Below are 21,056 nucleotides of genomic sequence, written 5' to 3' on the forward strand. Positions count from 1 at the left end.
ACCCATTTGATATAAGAGGTTGAATACATTTTCATTGCAATTTATAACTGCTCGTTCAAATAAAGTAAAATTGTCATTGTCCGTCGTCCAAATTGTCTCAGGAAATGAATCCACAATCTCTTCTATAACCTTGTGAATCCCTAACTTTGTTGCGCTAATAACTGGATCTTTGGTACATGAACTAAAAGTGCCTGAGTCATTTAAAGATCTAACTTCCTCGCATACAAATTTGAGTAGTGTAAGTGCTTCAAGATGCATTTGTTTTTGCTATTGGATGTGTTTGATGAGAGGCACTCCAATTGGGAAAAGCCATAAATATGATGATTCTCCAATTAGCCATAGTTTAGACACACACACACCAAAAAAAAAAAGGCGCAAAAAAAGAGAGGGTTATTTACCTAAACACCCCTTAATGTTTACCCGTTTTTCACGGACACCTCCTCCACGAATTCTCGCTACGGCCAGACCCCCTCATTAAAGTTTTTTTTTCCCGTCGACCCCTTCTGTTAGCCTTCCATCCGAAATCGTTACTTTTTTCACCAAATACTGGTACAATGTTCCGATATTGCCCTCAATTGGCCATCCTTAACCCTAACCCTAATTTTCCCCCCCAAAACCCTCCTCCTGCATTTCTTTTCCCCCCAAAACTGTGAAAACCTCCCCAATATCACTATCTGTCACTATCACTCCCTCAAAACTGTAAAAACCCTCCCCTCCTCTCCATTTCTTCTCCATTCATTCCATTCCCCTCTCTCTATTTCTTCACTCTCCTCCTACAACTCTCCCTGCAATGTCTTCTTCTTCTTCTTCTCCTTCTCCCCATCCCAGGTCTTCTTCCACCACTCTGAGCAATGCACGAAGTAGTACACCAAAACATTTCAATGTTCTGTATGGGTGCGGATTAAGGGCTCCTCTACGAACAGATCTGACTAAACCGAATGTGGGTAGGAGATTTCTAGGATGTCTAAACTACAAGGTACTACTTTTATCCTTTACCCTTTATGATATGCTCTATGAGTCGATTTTATGTATTAATAAGTCCATTTTATTTGAGAAATTTAATTTGTAGGGTGACAATCCTTGCAAGTTCTTTGATTGGGTTGACCCCCCAACACGTGACAGAGGGAAGGAGTTTGGGAACTCGATAGTGAAAAAGAACATGGATTTGCTTAAGGATGTTGAAGACCTGCACAAACAGATTATTGATTTGAAAAAGACAGAAATAGAATTGAAGGCAGAAATACGAGATTTGAAACAGAGGGAAAATGGGTTTGGACTGGAGATTGAACAGTGGCAAAAGAGGGAGGAATGGTTTAAAGTGAAGATCAATTGTATGACCAAAAAATTGAAGGAGATGGAAGATGGGTTTACACTGAAGATGGAAGAGTGGAAGATGAAGAAGGATTGGAATGCATTGGAGATGGAAGACCTTGAAGCAAAGAATAAGGAGTTGATGCTGAGGATAGAAGAGGTTGAAGTAAAGAATGAGGAGTTGAGGCTGAAGATAGAAGATATGGAAGCAAAAAATGTGATTTTCAGAGGTAGGATCAAATTAATGAAAGAGAAGATTGAGTTAGCTAATTTGCAGGTGAAATGGTTGATTGCAATTGTGGTGATTTTAATTGGCATAGGGATTGTTTATTTTGGTGGTAAAGGATGGTTGAAGAAGAAGATGTTGGCATTACCTTAGTTGTACTTAATCCATTGTACTTATCGGAATGGTGATGGCAATGTCAATGGTAATGCCCTTTTTTTATTTTGGTAATGGAAATGATTTCAATGGTTATGTGTTTAAGATTTTTGTGTTTAAAAGACCATGACCATATATAACTCAAAACCTGGCCATTTTACTCAAGACTTGGCATTTACACTTGTGCAACAATTAGCCAATGTATTAACTCAAAACCTAGCATATAGAAAACCTGTGCAATAAAGCCAACAGAAGCAGCATAAAATTCAGCAACAACAACAGCAGTAATTACAACTTGTTCAACCTAATTTCCAAAAGAACCAGTAGCATTATCCCATTACAAACCAAAAACCTGTGCATTTGCAATCCAAAAAGAAGGCCATTTACAAACCCAAAATAAGGCCACATCCTAATGTATCAGAAGAGTCATAAGTGTCCATAATCTATCTTCACATAACCTAATGCCACATCCTAAAGTAGTGTTCAAAGTTTAAAGTCTTAGTCATTAGCCATTATCTATTACAACTTGCTCAAATTGTCCACATCCAAAAGACTTAACAGTGGACAAGCATGTCATTAGTCTCATTAGTCACTATCCTTAACCATTATTTACTGGGTTGATCCCTTAGTGGATCCTTTTGTGGTTTGTGATGAGAATACACCATCTCCAATTCTTTCTATCTTCCAGCCCTGTTGACTTTGGTGACTCTTCAAGTAAATTTTTTTCCCATGCCTAATCATGGTACCAACTTCAATAGTCTTTGCACCACCACTTGTTCCACCTATTCTTGTAGCACCATCTCTATCACTCCTTGCACCACTAGCTTGAACAGACCTGACACCACCAAATGTTGTACTACGTGTGGTTCTTGCACCACCAGTCCCCACAACACTTGCACCACCAATTGTTGCACTAACTGTGACAAGGTTTCAATTGAAATACAATTATAATATGGCCAGTGTAATGGATAGTTGTTATTGAAGTACATAAATAAGGCCAATAATAGAGAATTGTAATGACAAGTTATGTCATTACCTGCTAATCCTCTTGCCACTCCCCTCGCTCTTGACACACCTGTTCCCACAGTCTTTGGAGCACCAATTGTACCTATGACAAGGATACAATAGCAGAAGATACAATCAGGTTACAATATAGATTGTACAATTGAAATACAATTCATAAGGATACAATTGAAATACATTTTTAGAAAGATACAATTGAAATAGTGTCCATTACCTCTTTGTCCTCTCCCACTTGCCACTCCTCTTGCAACTCCCATTTCAACATTTTCTAATCCTCTTATAACTACCCTTTGAGTAGTACCAATACTAGATGGAATCCCTCTTGCCACTCCTCTTGCAACTCCCCTTTGAGCATTTGCTAATCCTCTTGTAACTACCCTTTCAGTAGTACCAACACTAGTTGCCCCTCTTGCCACTCCCCTTTGAGCAGTTTTCAATCCTCTTGCAATACTTCTTTGTAGTCCCCTCCTTTTTGGCACTCCCCTACCTCTTGGCATTCTTTCACCAATTGGAATCAAAGGACAAGGTGATGTTTCTCTTATCTGAAGCTGCAGTATGAAAACCAATTACAAATTCAAGTGAATAGGTTATATAAATCAAACAACAAAAAGTACAAAATAAAGTACATTATATAAGTTGACCAACCTCAAGACTTGTAGAAGATTGACGGACCTCAAATTTGCATGACCTAGCATTATGGTCAGGTTGGTTGCATTTTCTACACTTGGGCACAACACCCTTGTTAATTTGGATAGCTAAAGACTCCTCTGCACTGCACCTTTCCTCCTTGCCTTTTTGGGTCTGCCAGACTTCCTTCTATATGGTGGGGGCATAATGTCATCATATTCTATACGAACCCACATGGATTTATCTGGGATTGGGTTTATGAGATAGGCATAACAGTTCCTAAAAGTTTCAGTCAGGTAGTATAGGGAAATGAAGTCCTTGGGTTTTCTCCTATCCTTGATCATTGCTGCACAAGCATGCCTACATGGTACCCCAGACACATCCCATTTTCTACATGTGCATGTGTACAAATCAATGTCCACTATCCAAAACTTGTAAGGTGAGCTTATTTCAGACTTCGTTGTAGAACATTACATGACAGAATATCCCTTTGCATTAGCCTTTTCCATCTCTAATTTCTTGGATATGTTAGGGCATATGTTGGTCTTAAAAGTGTTACAAAACTTGGTTCTCTCAACATACCTCTGCATAACAGACCTCCTAAAACCTTCCATCATGGTTAGAATGGGTTGGTCTCTCACCTTTTTAATGGCATTGTTGAAGGACTCACTCAAGTTGTTAACCATTCTATTGGTCTTGGTCCTTGGACTGTAAAAACACCTTGCCCAATATTTAGGTGGTTCTTTCAAAAACCACTCATGTGTATTCACATCAATTGCCCTTACCTCCATCATCTTTGCACGAAACTCATGTAGAGTTTAAGCACTTGCTGCCCCCCACATAAGGTCCTTCAACTTCTTCCCTTTATGCACTTTCTGGAAGATGGATTACATATGCCTCATGCAATACCTGTGCTCCACACTAAGAAGTAACAGATCCATAGACTCTGTAAGTCCCTGCATAAGAACCACAAATTACAAGTGGATATAGACAAATAAATGGCTTAAGTAATTGTTAAAATGTGTATAACAAACAACATGACACTTCCTTTTGTTTGTCAGAAATAAAAATCCATCCTTTATCCTCAGGCTTGCCAATGACATTTGTGAGAAGTTCAAGAAACCAAGTCCAGCTATCCTTCAGCTCAGATTCCACAACTGCCATTGCAATGGGGTACATTTGGTTGTTACCATCTCTCCCAACAGCATGCATCAACTGGGCCCAAATGGACCTTTCAAGAAACAAGCATCCAAACCAATAATGGGCCTACAGTTGCCTACAAATCCCTTGGCTTAAGCATCAAGCATAACGAACATCCTCTGAAAAATAGGGTTTCTATCTGGCCAAGGTCTATCAATCTTAAGTTTTGCACAACTTCCAGGGTTCTCATTTCTTATCATCTCACAGTAGTCCCACAATCTATGGTATTGTTCACCATGTGCCCCATCCACCATCTCTATAGCTTTCCTCTTAGCCCTATAAATTTGCATTTTTGAAACATCCAACATCCATTTTCTCTTAACATCATTTTGCATTGCTGTCACCTTTCAATCAGGGTCATTATTTATTTCATTCACATACTTCTTGGCCAACCACTTTGCAGATGCCCACTTGTTATGGTAAACCCTGGGACAAGTATGTTCTCCTCTAAGTCTTTTAATTTGGTAAGTTATTGTGTCACCTACCCTAGATGCATGAAGTCTCCATGGACAAGGAGGTTCCCCTTCTTCATCTTTGCACTTCACAGTTATCCTCCTAGATTCATTTTTTAGGTACTTGTATTGACAACCATTTCTAAGATGAAACTCTTTCAGGAAAGCCCTAAAAACCCTGACATTGGGAAACAACATCCCTTCCACCAGTTTGGGATTTTTCATATCTCTTTATGCATTGAACTCAGGGCATTTCATCATCTTCTTTTTCCCCTTCTTCTTCTTCTTTAGATTCTCATCATCTGATGAGCTAACCACACTGACATTTTCATCACTATTGTCACTTTCCTCAACCTCAGTAATTACCACACCTTTTCGCAAGTCCTCCTGCAAATTCCTAACTGGCAGACACCCTCCTTCATCACCATCCACACCCTCATTCTGTACATATTCTATGTCATCACCATTAGACGATGATGAATCCCTTAATCCACTGCAGATAAAATCACTATCACTATCACTATCACTATCAATATGATTGTCCCCACCATTAAATTGTCAGTAACACACTGCCCCCCCCCCCTTCCTTATCTTCTCCTCCTCCTCCTCCTCCTCCTCCTCATCATCATCATCATCATCATCATCATCACCAGCATTCCTCAAGTTCTGAAGACCAAATTCTTCTCCCTCCCACCCTAACCACTCTTCATCATCCTCTTCAACATCGAGATGGGTAACAAAACACTCAATATCCTTATCCTCACCCTCATAGAGAACAAACATTTCTGTCATATCTACATCACTAGTAATCTCAGATAACCCATTCTCTATACCATGACCTGGTCTTAAATAAAAAAATGAGCGCCATGGGTAACACCCTATTTCTTGCATTACAGTCACTAAGTCAGCATAGGAAAACTCATAAGGTATCGCTCTTGAATAACATATATCCCCATCAATGTAGCTGTGGAATGGATTTCCTTCAAATTTCCCACCAAATTTAATATTTAATTGAATCCTTCCATCCCCTATCTTCGATTATTAAATGCAATAAGCCCAATAAGAAAAAAAAACAAAAACACAAAATTAGTGCCCTGTATGGCAACTGTACATAAACAGTAACAAGCATGGGGACCACAAATCCATAAATCCATAACAATATTGCAGGGGACCACAAATCTAAAACATGTCAAAAATAATTTAACAAAATATTTAAAAAAAAATTCCCTTTACAGGGGCCATAACCCACACGACAAAATGAATTGTACACCCTAATTTTTTGGACCATAAATCCATAAATCTATAACAATATTACAGGGTGATCACAAATCCAGAATATGTCAAGAACGTACAAAAAATTCCCTTTACAGGGGCCACAAATCCACACGATTGTAAAAACCCTAATTTTATTGACATTGCAGAGAGAGAGAGAGAGAGAGAGAGAGAGAGAGAGAGAGAGAGAGAGAGAGAGAGACCATGCAGAACCCGACATAGAAGACCCAATTTTTTAATTCATTACCTATTTTATATTCCTCGTTAGATCCAAAACCCATTTTTAAACTATGAAAAACCCTAAATTTTAGCATCAACTTCTTAAACTCTAGTAAAACCCTAAGTTACGAACGATATACGAAGAGAATACATATGTATTTACCTCGCCTGCTTCAGAATTGTCCTTAAAATTGCTGTCAAATTTGTCTTTGAAGTCGTACTGAATCGAAATCAAACCCTAATACGTTGGTCTTCTTCTGGTGTCGATCGATCACATAGGATGCTATTTGCTGAGATTTCGATGTTAGGGATTGTGCGAATATGATGGGGGATTAGGGTTTTTGGGGTTACGGGTTGGCTATGGTAGAGAGAGAGAGAGAGAGAGTGTGTGTGTGTGTGTGTGTGTATATATATATATATATATATATATATATATAGTAAGCTTCTAATGCGGACCTCCGCATCTAAGCAAAGTGCAGACCACCCCATTTCTCCCCTTTCCCGATTGAATTTTTATGATCCGAGCCGTTCAATGTGTTTAAAACATGATTTTAAGGGTACCCGCGAGAAATCGGCAAAAAAAAAGACCGAAAAGGGCTTGATTTGAGCAGTTTTTATTTGAATCGTTCAATAAAAAATAAACAAAAATTGCTCGGATGAACCCATTCCCGATTTTTTTTTTTGATGATTTCTCGCGGGTACCCTTAAAATCATGTTCTGAACACATTGAACGGCTCGGATCATAAAAATTCAATCGGGAAAGGGGAGAAATGGGGTGGTCTGCACTTTGCTTAGATGCGGAGGTCCGCATTAGAAGCTTACTCTCTCTCTCTCTCTCTCTCTCTCTCTCTATATATATATATATATATATATATATATATATATATAGAGAGAGAGAGAGAGATACATATATATATATAGAGAGAGAGAGAGAGAGAGAGAGAGAGAGAGAGAGAGAGAGAAGTTGTTGTGTGTAAAGAATGGGGCATGGGAAGGAAAAGAATAAGTATTGACTATATATAAGAGAGGGCAAATTGGTCTTTTCAGCCATGCCGTCCAACGGCGTTAGGTCCCTCAAATGAAAACTTTAATGAGGGGGTCTAGCCGTAGCGAGAATTCATGAAGGGGGTGTCCGTGAAAAACGCGTAAACGTTAAGGGGTGTTTAGGTAAATAACCCAAAAAAGAGAAGAATTAACTGCTCAATAACTGTGTGTTAAATTAACTGGCACTAGTTGTTCATTACCCAAAATTTCAAACATTTTCCAGAGCATGGTCAGCAGTTTTTGACTTCCTGTACATCCCAAAGCTAAATCGATTAATTGAAATAAACATGAAAAGAAGATGCTAGTGCTAAAGACATCCGAATTAGGTATCTCCAGTTCAAACAAGTACAAATAACATGGAAATAAATTGAATACTCAACAGATAAGGAAAAAAAAAAATAGCTGACTCATTGGGAGTCTACATATATAAACTACACCAAAAATAGCCTTTATCGGTGGTTTTTTTTACCTGCGGTAATAAATCTGTCGGTAAAGGGTGCTCTTACTAGCAGTAATGACAAAGCACTGCAAAAGGTATAATTATGAACGATAGGAGTAAAACTGCCCGTAATGGTGACTATTAACGGCGACAACGTGAAACCACCGGTAAAAGTACTATGAATGGCGGTAAGCCAAAAACCATAGGTAATAATATCGTTGTATGATAGAAATATTCTTATTTTTGTAATAAAAATAGAATTTTATGTAGCTGAGTGGTTAAGTGCTTGTGTACTATTCAAAGGGTTGTGGGTTCAAATTTCATATTTCATATAACTTTTTCCCCAAGAACCCTTTAGCGGCGGTTGTAAGATTGCCATTAGTAGTATGGAACTTTTACTGGTGGTTATTTGCCGCTAGTTTTAGTTTCTCAAAAGTTGCTTTGGCGGCGGTATAAATTCTGATATTATTATTGCTGGAAATACTTTTACTGGCAATTTTGAGACTATTGACAGCAGTTATTTAATGCCGCTAAAGCCAAAATCTGGCAGATATAGGTGATCTCGGAATCAAACCAACCATGTAAACTACTATATGTTACTTATGTTTAAGTATTTTGAACTCTATTGGGTTTTAACAAGTTGCTAGGTAAGAGGTCTACATGAGGCGTTAAAGTACAACAGAATGAAGTATTAGAAGTAACTATCCATTTTGTGTTTTGTTTATATGTAAAAACTGGCTCGTTTTGCTCAATAAAATAGCACAAGAATTATGTGATTGTTGCATTTCATTTTGGTATCAAACAGAATTAATGCTAGCTGACCTTTAAAATATTCAAGTTGGTCTAAAATAAATAGAAGGTTGTGTAAATGACAACCGAAAATGGAGAAGTCCTTCAAAAGTGGAGCCCAAAAACTCCAATCGTACTTGTGCACAATCACTTGAGATCTTCTGTTAGCAAAAGCTGGATTCTCAAGGTCGCCTCTACTCGGGGGATCTTTGATGGGGTTCGTCTCCAATTTCACAGGAACACCTTCGAAGGGAAAATCATATGTAAATTTAAGCTATTAGATATAAGACACACATAAATCCAAAATTGAAGGGAAAAAATGAGTTGGGATTACTAGAAAGTTACAACAATAGATAATGCATTGCCAAAAGTTCAGGCCACTACCACTGGGGAATGTGGATGGCTTTCTAGCTATCCGTGCCAAAGCATACTCATTGTCGTCAACTTTTGATTTAGCTGCTTCGGGATAGCGTTGCATCAGATTGAGGGCTACATCTGTTTGTCACAGACAAAAAGAAACAACAAGCTAGTGAAAATAAGAACACGGTAGACTTCTTAGTATTTCTCATTTATACTTGTCATAGAATATTTGAAAGTACTTGCCATTCTCGTACTGATCTTTTATTTAGCTTGGGCGACTTACCAAAGAATCCGGAGGAGATTGCGTAATTGACAAGCCGAACAACTCTTTTATTTGAAAAGGGCCTAGACACATGATCATCCTTGGTAGCGGCCAATAAGAACAAAAGGATGTCTTTACAAGCATATTTTGCAGCATTATGAACCGGTATATGGTCAGAACTGCTGCTAATGTAGACTAAATCAGGATTTTTTTGCACCAAGACAACAATGGCCCTCTTATTGCCAACCAAAGTAGCAGTATGAAGGGCGGTAATACCAAATCGGTCATGCAGTGCCAAGGCCTCCATGGGCATCAACTCCACCAACTTCTCCACAAAATGGATTGCCCTTTCTCTCGCCCCGACTGCTGTTTGGAGCGCTATCTTGGAATGCATGCCGATTGGGGCTGTGATCGCACCTTCATCTTGGACAAAGATTCTACTGGCCTCGTCCCAGTTGCCTTTGAGTGCATCTTTAAGCAGTATGTATCTCCAGTATTGTAGAGACCCGTAAAATTTTTATAAGTGATTTAAAGGAAATAAAATGAGGAAATTGGTTTGGAATATTGAGATTTGGGGTTAATGTGTTAAAATGGTGTATTGAAGGGAAAATGTGTGAATTGTGCATAGTGTGTATATCATGTGTGTGTGCGTGTGTGTAAGGTAGGGAATAACTTTCCCATTTTCCTCCCATCTCACTCTCCCGTTCTTCTTTCCCTCTCTCGGCTCTCACTCTCTATCTCTCTCTCTCTCTCTCTCTCTCTCTCTCTCTCAAACTTCACTCAAAATAACTCAAAACCTCCACTCAAAATAACTTAAAACCTCCACAAAACAACCTTCAATCCTTCACGTAGTAGAGCTCGTTTCTTGTTGGTTTGAGCTCTGTGGAGGCGTACTCCATTAGGTTTCAAAGTTTGGGGTTTCAAAGTTTGGGGCTAGGGCTTGGAGAATCTTTGATTTTGCACTTCAACCTTCGAGGTATGGAGTTCTAACTTACAATATATGTTTATGACATGTTTCTTGTAGCTTGATTCTTGCCATTGATCGTTGTTGATATTGTTGTTGTTGTTAAACCCATGAAAATCTGCAGAAAATCTGCTTGAAGTGAACTGTTATCGATACCCTTAGTATTGTTATCGATACTTTTGTGTTCCAAAACCCATAAATTCGCTTGTTATCGATACCCTTGCGTCTGGAATGCTTATTGACCAAATGGTATCGATACCATTTGTATTGGTATCGATACCTATTGCTTATCTCCAGTTTTTACTATTTTGCTTTGTTTTTCACCATTTTGATTTCTAATCACTTCCAACCTATTCAAATACTCTCCGAATGATCCCTACCTTATTTACTTGTATTCAAAGACCTCATTGAACGTTTCCATGACTCAAAAGCTCGTTTGGACATGATTTCACTAAAATTGCTTTATGAACCAAAGTTGGATTGAATAGTATGAACGTGAGAAAAAAAAAAAGCTTCTGAAACTTTACGAATGCGACGAGAACATTCAGGACTCATCGACGGGTGAGTGCCTGGCAGAGGACATCGGGATCCTTTAACTGGCCCGACGGGAGCTACATGCTCACATTTGATACTTCAGGACCTCCCTATGGGTAAGGTGCTTGGCAGAGGACATCGGGATCCTTTAACTGGCCCCGCAGGAGTTTCGGCTCATGACACTTATACGAGACACATATGGATGTATGGTATTTTTAAAGATTACTCATCGAGGATTTGGTTGGTTTTGAAGTTGAAATGTTGGAAACTTGCTTATCGCTACCGTTTGTTCTTTGAATCCCACGTTATTGGATCATCCCCACATTTTATTTGCATACATTTTTAGATTAGAGCTTTCTACTGGGCTAGTGTAGCTCAGACCTTACATCAATTTCAGGCACTAACCCAGGGCAGTAGTTGCATGCTTGGAGTGCTTGGGCGTGGACATGGTTTTGAAACTAACTTGAGAAGTTACTTGTCCATCTTTGTAAGTTTCTTTTGAAGATGTATTGGTAACTTAAGTGATAATTCTTTTGATTATGGGATATTTGTGAACTCTTAACTTTCATGACACTTGATGTTTATGTCGATTTGAGGCCGTTGAGCCGAAGATGTAATACTTTGAAAACCTTGGGACTCGAAGCAGGATTTTGGAAATGGAGATACAGTAATCTTTTGGGTATCGTACGGATTAAAGTGAGATTTCTATTTATGAAATTCCTTTATATTTAAGTTGAAAATCGAGGGCGCGACAAGCATTCCATCTTCACACCCTCCAAGTTTTTGTTCCCTGCAATGAGTCGAACAATATTGGATCTAAAAATGACAAAAGCATGCATCACTACTACTAGTTAATTAGTTTATGATCTTGCGTGAATGATGCAACATTAATTTTTTCCAACAATGCTACATATCCAAAATCCAAGGATTTAAATATCAGTACCGGGACAAAAAATTGTAGAAGTTACTATGTAACAATACGTAAAGGGAATCTGTTGTAGCCGTTGAATTTAAAAATCAATTTTGACAAGAAAATAATTTTTTTAAAAGTTCCTAAATCACCCTTAATAATGGACTATCAGCTATAATGGCTGTGAGCCAGTATGTGAATTGAAAACCGACCGAAACATAACGGGAACTGGAGATACACATGTGATTTTCCATCTCATTGGTATATAACTATATATGGATGTTGGAAGGCTAAAAAACTGTACCGTATTGCCTCGTATGATATGTATGGCCGAGATTTTAAACCTTGTTTAGAAACCTTGTCTAGAACAGTATTGCAAAAAAAAAAAAAGACAAATTTTCGTAGTCGTCCCTCTAGTTTTACGGTTGTCTCAATATCGTTCATCTAGTTTCAATTGCTACCAAATAAACCCTGTAGTTCGTTTTATGTTCCAAATTGGTAAAATCGTTAACACCGTTAATGAAACTAACAGAAAAATATGATTAAAAAATTAAGTGCTTCAATTTTCAATCCGGTTGAACCGGTGCGAAGATCTTATTTTTTTGATCATTTTATCCTAGATGGTCGTAATGAAATTTTGGCTTTAAGGCCTTTCAAGGAGCTCCCGAAAATTCTTTATTTAGTTTTAGGGCTCTTTTAGGGTGCTCATTGAAATGTCTTATAATCAAAAATCCATTATAACCATTTAAGATAAAATAATCAGAAAAATAAGATCTTCGCACCGGTTCAAACAGATTAAAAATTGGAACACTTAATATATAAACGGTGAACAAAAACAAGCGTTCAATTCATTTGAACCGGTGCGAAGGTCCTATTTTCTGATTATTTTATCTTAAATGGTTATAATGGATTTTTGGCTTTAAGGCCTTTCAATGAGCACCCTAAGAAAGCCCTGAAACTAAATAAGGAGTTTTCGGGAACTCCTTGAAAGACCTTAGAGCCAAAAATTCATTATGACCATCTAGGATAAAATGATCAAAAAAATTAATAAGATTTTCGTACCGGTTTAACCGGATTGAAAATTTAAGCACTTAATTTTTTAATCATATTTTTCCGTTAGTTTCATTAATGGTGTTAACGATTTTATCAATTTGGAACGTAAAACAAACTACAAGATTTATTTGGTAGCAATTGAAACTAAAGGGACGAAATTGAGAAAACCGTAAAATTAGAGGGACGACTACAAAAATTTGGCAAAAAAAAAAATTAACAAAAAAATTATGAAAGATTCAAAAGATGAACGGGAACTCATGATCCCAAAACTGGATTACTCTCTACTATAGAGATGGATTTCTTGTTGGGCAGGTGGTGTTGAGCTAGCTAGAGCTTCCACTATGGGTAAACATTCATAAATGCCCGAAAAAGAAATAACTAGAAATTTTTGAAGTAGTAGTTTTTCATTACGTAGTATAAATAATTACCAGGTTCTATGGTGTTTGCAGCCACATTATTCTGCCGCTTCTGTGTTCGGGATGAAGAATCCTGGGGCATTAGTTGGTCCATAACTTCTGCTCGATCTCCTCTTGAGGATGAGAGAGAGAGAGAGAGAGAGGGGGTACTCCTTAGTTCTCTCAAGAGAGAGAGAGAGAGGGGGGTACTCCTTAGTTCTCCTTGAGAGATCTATATAGAGGGGGGTGTTTCCACTATTTTTTGAGCGGCACTTTTTTTTTAAACTGTAGGGGGTGTTTCCACTGGACCACAACTTTTTGGTTTTATCTTTACTCAATTTTTTCGCATTTATTAATTTTGCACTAAATTTTTATAAATTATTTGTTTGTCTCGATGAAAGCAATTGGAAAAATAAAAGATTGTGACTTTTACACAAGCATTTTTTTAAATATCCGAGAAAAAGTTTTAAAATGGACTTTTTGAGCTTTTGGTTAGATATTTCTCAAAATACTTGGTAAATTCATAAGTTTTTACTTTTCTAATTTATCTCGTCAAGACGAACCAATATTTACATAAAGGTTTGGCATAAAACTAACAAACTTTTTTTTTTAATGAGAACAAAACCAAAAAGTTGTGGTCCATAACTTATTCGTTAGTGGAAACACCCTCTGAGACATGAGTCTGAAGCTTGCTCTTTCGACCGCTTTGAATGGAAGGATTTCATGAGAAAATAAAAGAAAAGAAATGGTTATGGTATTTTGTCAAATCACTCTTTTAGATTGATTATTTTGGCAAGCAATGAAGAGAAAAGTAAAAAAAAAAAATTGATTGTCCCTTTTCCTTTCTTATCTCATCCTTTCTCACCATTCAATGGGGCTATTACATATAGAAGATGAGATATGACCAACCTATCGAGTTAATAATGAAGTTGTTTGTCTATTATGTAAATGAATATTTGCTTGTCTAAAGTTGCAAGATATACTTGTCTAAAGTTGTAAGATATGTTTATCTAAAGTCAGAAGTTATAGAAGTTATGCTTGTCTTGATGCTTTTCCTTGTGCCTAGCTTACCTCTGATGTGTGTATCCGAACTTGTTTGAAATAATAAAACCTGTGTGCTTCTTTCTTAGATCCTTATTCCCTTCCTACTTTATGTTCGTACCTATTTTGTGTTTACATAAGAACAAAACAAAAAAGTTGTGGCCTACAATTTGTTGGTTAATGGAAACAGTACCCATGAGACATGAGTCTGAAACTTGCTCTTACGGCCCCTTCGAATGGAGGGATTTCATGAGAAAAGAGAAAAAATGGTTATGGTTTCTTGTCAAATCACTCACTTGGATTGATTATTTGATTGTCCCTTTTCCTTTCTCACTCAATTTCTACAAACGTGGTGAGATTTGGTGAGAAAGGCTCCCCTTTTTTATCTCATCACTTCTCACCATTCAAGGGGCTATTACAGATAGAAGAGAAAATATGACCAACCTATCAAGTTAATAATAAAGTTGTTTATTTATTATGTAAACAAATATATGTTTGTCTAAAGTTGCACGATATACTTTTCAAAAGTTGTAAGATAGAGATTAAATTCTTTCCACCTTAGGTAGAAAATCCACGATTTTCACCATCTGTTGTGGGCCCCATCATGCGTTTGTTGTAGAGATCTCAACCGTTCATCTTCTAGGACCCGTAGTGTAGTATATCGATGCAAAAAGTAAGCTTGATGAAAAATTGATAGGTGTATCAAAAATTGAATTTTGGTTTACAAAATAGAAGGCCATGGACAACTAAACTTTAAAGAATCATACCATCCATTTTACAAATCAAAATTTAATTTTTGATATATCTATCGAAATCTGATGAAGCTAATTTTTTGCATGGATATACTACTTTGCGAGTCCTACAAGATGAATGATTCAGATTAACGTAACAAATTAACGATGGGGCCCACATATTGCGGTGGTGGAAACTTGGAGTTCTTAACCTATGGTGGAAATAATTTAATCTCTGTAAGATATACTTGTCTAAAGTTAGAAGTTATGCTTGTCTTGATACTTCTTCTTATGCTTGTAAAAGGAGGAGCCCCTGATGTTAGTATCTAGACTTGTTTGAAATAATAAAACCTGTTTGCTTCTTTCTTAGATTCTTATTGACTTCCTACTTTGTGTTTATATCAATTTTGTGTTTGTATTTGTGCAAAAGAAATTCCGAAGCTATTGAAGTCAGATGTTGCTATATTTGCAAGAAAAAGGGTCACTATACAAAGCAATACCCATACAGTCTACAAGAGACAAAATGGTTATTGATGCTCCTCCGACAAGGGCATCACCGCACAGTTTGGACGGCGTTGGAATGGTAAAGGAATGCACAGCTCGTTAGGGACTTTGTTGTGTACTCGTTCATGTGGACACTTCCATGGCTAGAGGTGTCTCCACACGATAAAGAGTGATGAGTGATTAGAGTTGCCACTTGATTTTTAAGAAACCAAAAAACCAAAAAGGACAAGATTCTGAGTTCGGAATTCATGGGTACGGTGAGGGAAAGGTGTTAGGCACCCCTCCCTGCCCAACCAAAAGGTTGGCCTCTACTTGTTTGTTATAAAACAGTTTAATGCACTTTAGCTGATTTCACAAATACTGATTGATTAAGTTTTTACACAAAATATGGGTGAGAACCAAACCAAACCAAACCGAGCCTTATGTCTCAATCACTTGGGGTCAGCTACTTGAATCATTTTCTTCTATTAAGCTCTGACAATGGCCACTTGTTCACACAAAACTATTATACTCATATCTTTGTGCACAACAGCATCCAATGTCAATTTAGGTGTACCCCTCCCCGTAGCATTGATACCCAAAGATATCCTATCTACTCTCTTAACTACTGCATTGCTTGGTCGACGATAGATATTGATCAGGTGCTAACCAACTCACCTAAAAGCAATTGTTGTTAGAAAAAGACACAGCTTAATCTTTAAAGAGCAGTGTATAACCCTACACTTAACGGCAGGTGGACATAAGGGGCTTTGCAATGATGCCCATACAACATCAACGGGTGAAGGCGGTTAGTCCTTCCAATACGCTTGACCCGCACCAGCACGGGGTGTCTTGATTATAGGGTGGATGTTGGCCCCCATAAAGCCAACAATCTCCCTCCCAGCACCAGCCTAGGACTCGAACCCGTGACCTTGCTCTGATACCACTTGTTGGATAAGGTACTAACCAACTCACCTAAAAGCAATTGCTGTTAGGGAAAGACGTACGTAACTTAATCTTTAAAGAGCAGCGCAGAACCCTTCACTTAGCGGCAGGCTAACATAAGGGGCTTCATAATGCTGCCCATGCAATATCGACGGGTGAAGCTGGTTAGTCCTCCCAATACGATTGCCCCGTGCCAGCGGGGCGTCTCGAGTACAGGGTGGATGCCGAGGTCATCTTCTCTCTTATGATATTTGCTCTTAATCCTTTTTATTGAATATTATTGTTGCGATATTTGTCATCATAAAAAAGGGGGAGATTGTTAGCCCCAAGGTTCTAGATTTTGATGATAACAAACACAACCTAATTGGAACTATACTAGTCAATTGGACTTCATTGGTAAAATATGTTCTTACTGGGGTAATTACGTTATTCCTTGTTTATTAAGGGAGTTATGAGAAATTCCTACAAGTATTGGAGTCTTCAAGGTGTGCTTTACATAGGTAATTATTTTCCCTATCCTAGGTTTCTACGTTTCTGTACAAGAAAGAGGCGATAGAAGGAAAGGAAAGTATACAAGTACGTTGAAGAATCAAAGAGGATTTCAATGAGTTAATTGAAGATACAAAAGGAAAGGGCTTCACAATTCCTATCTCCAATAGTCAAGGAAATTGAAGAAGGAAAGAGATTAAGGAAAATCTCTCCTTATTTTCTAATGGCTGGAAGGGCTTTGAAAAGGAAAGAGGAAATCTTGTGCCGGAATTATAGAGATTGAAGGAAGATGGAAATTAGTCAAGGGCTGATTTTATGCAACAGCTAAGAGGAATCATTCAACATTCAATTGGGGTTTAAGAATATAAAGAAGAGAAGAACAAGTGCAGAACACTACAACTCTTGAAGAAAAACTGCAGTGAGCTACATCTTGAATATCTATTAATCATCTCTAAAGCTTTCTCTTGAATATCTTATTACACTAGTTTGAGTGTTGTTCTTGAGCCATATTCATAAAAGGGATTGTACACCCTTATTCATACTCTTGTGAGAGTTTATCTTTTTGTGAGTGGTTTTGGAGAGAAAAACACTTGAGGGCTAGGTCTTATTAGCACCGGAGTCAAAACTAGTTGGGTTAGGTGTGACTAGCACCGGAGTCAAAATTAGTCGGAGCGATTAGGGATGATTGCTCGTTGTAAAGGTTGTCTAGCTCCCGCGAAGTTAGAAGATTTAACTATTGGAGATAGTGCAGCAAATCCCAAGTTGGACACTTGGGGGAGTGGACTAGGCCGTGAAGTAGCGGACCAAACCACTATAAATCCTTGTGTTTGATTTCTCGTTCCCTTGCTCCTTTAATTTCCATTTTGCATATTTATATTGCTCCACTTTGCATATTTATATTGCTTGTGTAATCTAATAATCTTTGAATCTCACTTGGGGCAAGTTAGCTTGCTTAATTAGTTAATTACGTCCATATATTAAAGTCCTAAAAATCTGCTAATCAGTTTTCTATATCTGCTGTGTTTTTGCTATTGAGCTAGCTCCATCTGTTTTGTTTACAATATTGATGACTGGTTTGAGTCGACTCAATTGTGCTATAGTGTTGATTTGTTTCTATCTTGTATTTAGTTTTTTAATTTGCTAAAATTCAGTGAGAAACCCAATTCACCCTCCCTCTTGGGATTCTTTTGGGCCAACAATTGGTATCAGAGCGGAACTCTAATTAATTTTTACTTAATTGTCTTAGGGTAAGATCCATGACAACCCCTTATGGCTCCTTTCTTCCGAAGGGCCAATCGAGCAATAGACATCCTTTATTTAGCAGGTCTAACTATAATTATTGGAAGGCTAGGATGCGTATTTATATTCAAACTGACTACAAGTTGTGGAGAGTTATTGTTGATGGGCTGCACTATCCTACCAAAACCGTTGATGGGGTAGTAGTTTCTAAAGAGGAAAAGGAATGGAATGCTAATGATATTAGTGGTATTGAACTAAATGCTAAAGCTGTGAATCTGTTATATTATGCTTTAGATCCTAATGAGTTAAGTAGAGTCTCTGCATGTGAATCGGCTAATGAAATTTGGGATAACCTAGAAGTTACGCATGAGGGTACTAGTCAGGTTAAAGAATCTAAAATAGACATGCTTGTTCATAAGTATGAATTGTTTTAAATGATGCTTGATGAATCCATCTCGAACATGTTTACACGCTATACTGATATTATTAAAGCTTGAAATCTCTTGAAAAGTCTTACTCTAATGTTGATCTTATGAGAAAGATTCTCAGGTCATTATCAAAGCAATGGGAGCCAAAAGTGACAACAATCATTGAGGCCAAACGAGACCTCACAAATTACACTCTAGATGAGCTTTTGGGTTCTCTTATGACTCATGCAACCATGATGAACTTGGAAGATAATGGAAGCCGTAAGAAAAAGGACCTTACTTTTAAAATTTCTACTTCAAGTACATCAAGTGAAAGTGACGATGACTCCGAATCAAGCGGTGATGAAGATCTAGCGGTATCATTAGAAAGTTAAAAAAGTTCATGAAAAGAAAAATGCGAAGGGCAAAAAGAACTTTCAAAAGGGATGGTTCTAAGGGAGAGCATAGCAAGAAAAGTGAAATCGTATGTTATGAGTGGAATAGGTTGAGCCATTTGAAGACACAATGTCCCGAAGTCAAAAAATCAATGAAAAAGGCAAAAAGAAGAGCTATGCTTGCTGCATGGGATGAAGTTGATGTGAGTAGTTCCGAAGAAAATAGTGAGCACGAAATTGCTAACCTATGCTTGATAGCACATGGTGAGGAAGAGGTAAACTCTAGTGATGATTTTGATGAGCAATTTACTTATGATGAACTATTAGATGCATTTGGAGAATTGCACTCCGAGTTTAAGAAGTTGAGTTCTAAATATAGTGCACTCAAAAAGACTAATTTTTCGCAACTTGTTGAGAATGAATTTTTGAAGAATGAGAATGATGCCTTAAAAAGAAAAATCGAACAAAGTTCTTCTCCAAATGAAAATGCCAATGATTTGATACTTGAGAATGATATTTTAAAAAATGAAGTCGAGGATTTGAAAGCATCTCTTTTTTAAGTTTGTTCAAGGAAAAGAAAATTTGGATATGATTCTTGGAAAACAAAGATGTGTTTTTGATAAAGCGGGCATCGGTTTTAATCCTACTAAAAAGCAAAAACTTTATCAAACTTTGTTTGTAAAAGCAACTTCTTCTAGTCGTCCTCTCATTACTTTCAACTATTGTGGAATGATTAGGCATTTATCATATTCTTGTCCTGTTCGTAAAAATATTTGTGTTGGAACAAAAAAGATGTGGGTTCCTAATCATCTTGTTACTAATCCTCACAGACCCAAGCAATTATGGGTACCAAAGAATTGCATATGAATTATTTTTGTAGATTGACGTGCGCTCAAAGGTAAATGTTAGAAGATGATTTTCAGACAACAAGAAAAGCGACTTTCTGTGATGGAGTAAGCTCAACAGATTGGTTGAGTCAACTCCGACTCATATGGTATGATTTAATTATCAATTTGAGTTGTCGAAGGTTCAAATAGATTTGAAGGTATTGATTTTAATGAGTTATTTCGAAATACATAAGTGTTTTACAGTAACTTGACATGATTGATTCTCCTCATCTTTATTGAATATTGTTAATATGCTCCTATTGCTAACAAGTTTTTTAACTAGAGAGCTTATGAGTTATTCATGAAGCTCGAAGTTTTTGAATTGCAAAGAAGGCTTAACAGGTGTGGATTGACATGTGCATCATATTAGTTTGACTAAGAATCCTATTCAGCATTCTAGAACCAAGCATATTGATATTAGACATCACTTCATTAGAGATCGATCATGTTCAAAGTGGAGATATTGTTATTGATTTTGTGAGCACCGATAATCAATTAGATGACATTTTTACAAAACCTCTTAGCGAGGATAGATTTTGCAGCATAAGAAGAGAATTTGGTATGTCGAACCCTTGTTGATATTTATTGCTCTCATTATTTGTTATGATTCTTGATCTAATTCTCTTGAGTTATTTATTGTTTCCAAGCAATTATCTACTTCGATATTTTTTTTGGAACAGTCGATTTTATAAAGTGACTAAGCCTAAAACTCAACGAGATAGCCTTGAGAACATTAAAACATATACAACCAAAAAAGACTCAACAAAACAAAACCTCAAACTGGACAAGCATCAGATACAAAGAAACAAGACTTAAGAAGCTTTAAAACCAAACTCCGAGAACCCCCATATTGCACAAAACCTAGAAGTTTCAGATGACTGTACCATCCTTCGCCAAGAGCACGCACATGCCTTGATTTCACCCATGATCAGATTCACAACTGAAGAAGAATCACTACTAATTTGTCTAAAGATTTTAGAATTCCTCTCTTTCCGAAGATAGCAAATTGATGCAGACAAGCAAAGCTTGAATGTGGTAGCTTGAATCGACTTGGTTCTACAGTGCAACACTCCCCACTGAATTTCAGAAGCCAAGTCCCAGTCATGAGGGGGCACCTCGCACTTCTCCCTAACCTGCAACCAGACGAAAGCAAAAAAGGGGCATTCAAAGAACAAGTGAAGATGAGACTCTTGTCCTCCATGACAT

At 37.4% G+C, this 21,056-nt stretch overlaps 2 protein-coding genes across 2 annotated transcripts; one reads left to right on the forward strand and one right to left on the reverse strand.

Moving 5' to 3' along the window:
- Positions 1-2: 2 nt before the first annotated feature.
- LOC131327399 (uncharacterized) lies at positions 3-9,869 on the reverse strand. Its single transcript, XM_058360536.1, has 5 exons — positions 9,399-9,869; positions 9,101-9,250; positions 8,843-8,998; positions 7,728-7,775; positions 3-293 (listed from the first exon to the last, which is right to left on the reverse strand). Exons 1-5 carry the CDS (start codon positions 9,769-9,771, stop codon positions 268-270), a joined length of 753 nt encoding a protein of 250 aa, XP_058216519.1. The 5' UTR covers positions 9,772-9,869; the 3' UTR covers positions 3-267.
- Positions 9,870-18,738: 8,869 nt separating this feature from the next.
- LOC131327402 (uncharacterized) lies at positions 18,739-19,897 on the forward strand. Its single transcript, XM_058360540.1, has 2 exons — positions 18,739-19,238; positions 19,844-19,897. Exons 1-2 carry the CDS (start codon positions 18,972-18,974, stop codon positions 19,877-19,879), a joined length of 303 nt encoding a protein of 100 aa, XP_058216523.1. The 5' UTR covers positions 18,739-18,971; the 3' UTR covers positions 19,880-19,897.
- Positions 19,898-21,056: the final 1,159 nt, after the last annotated feature.

The sequence above is a fragment of the Rhododendron vialii genome, chromosome 5a, assembly GCF_030253575.1.
Source record: "Rhododendron vialii isolate Sample 1 chromosome 5a, ASM3025357v1".
Taxonomy (NCBI): Eukaryota; Viridiplantae; Streptophyta; class Magnoliopsida; order Ericales; family Ericaceae; genus Rhododendron; species Rhododendron vialii.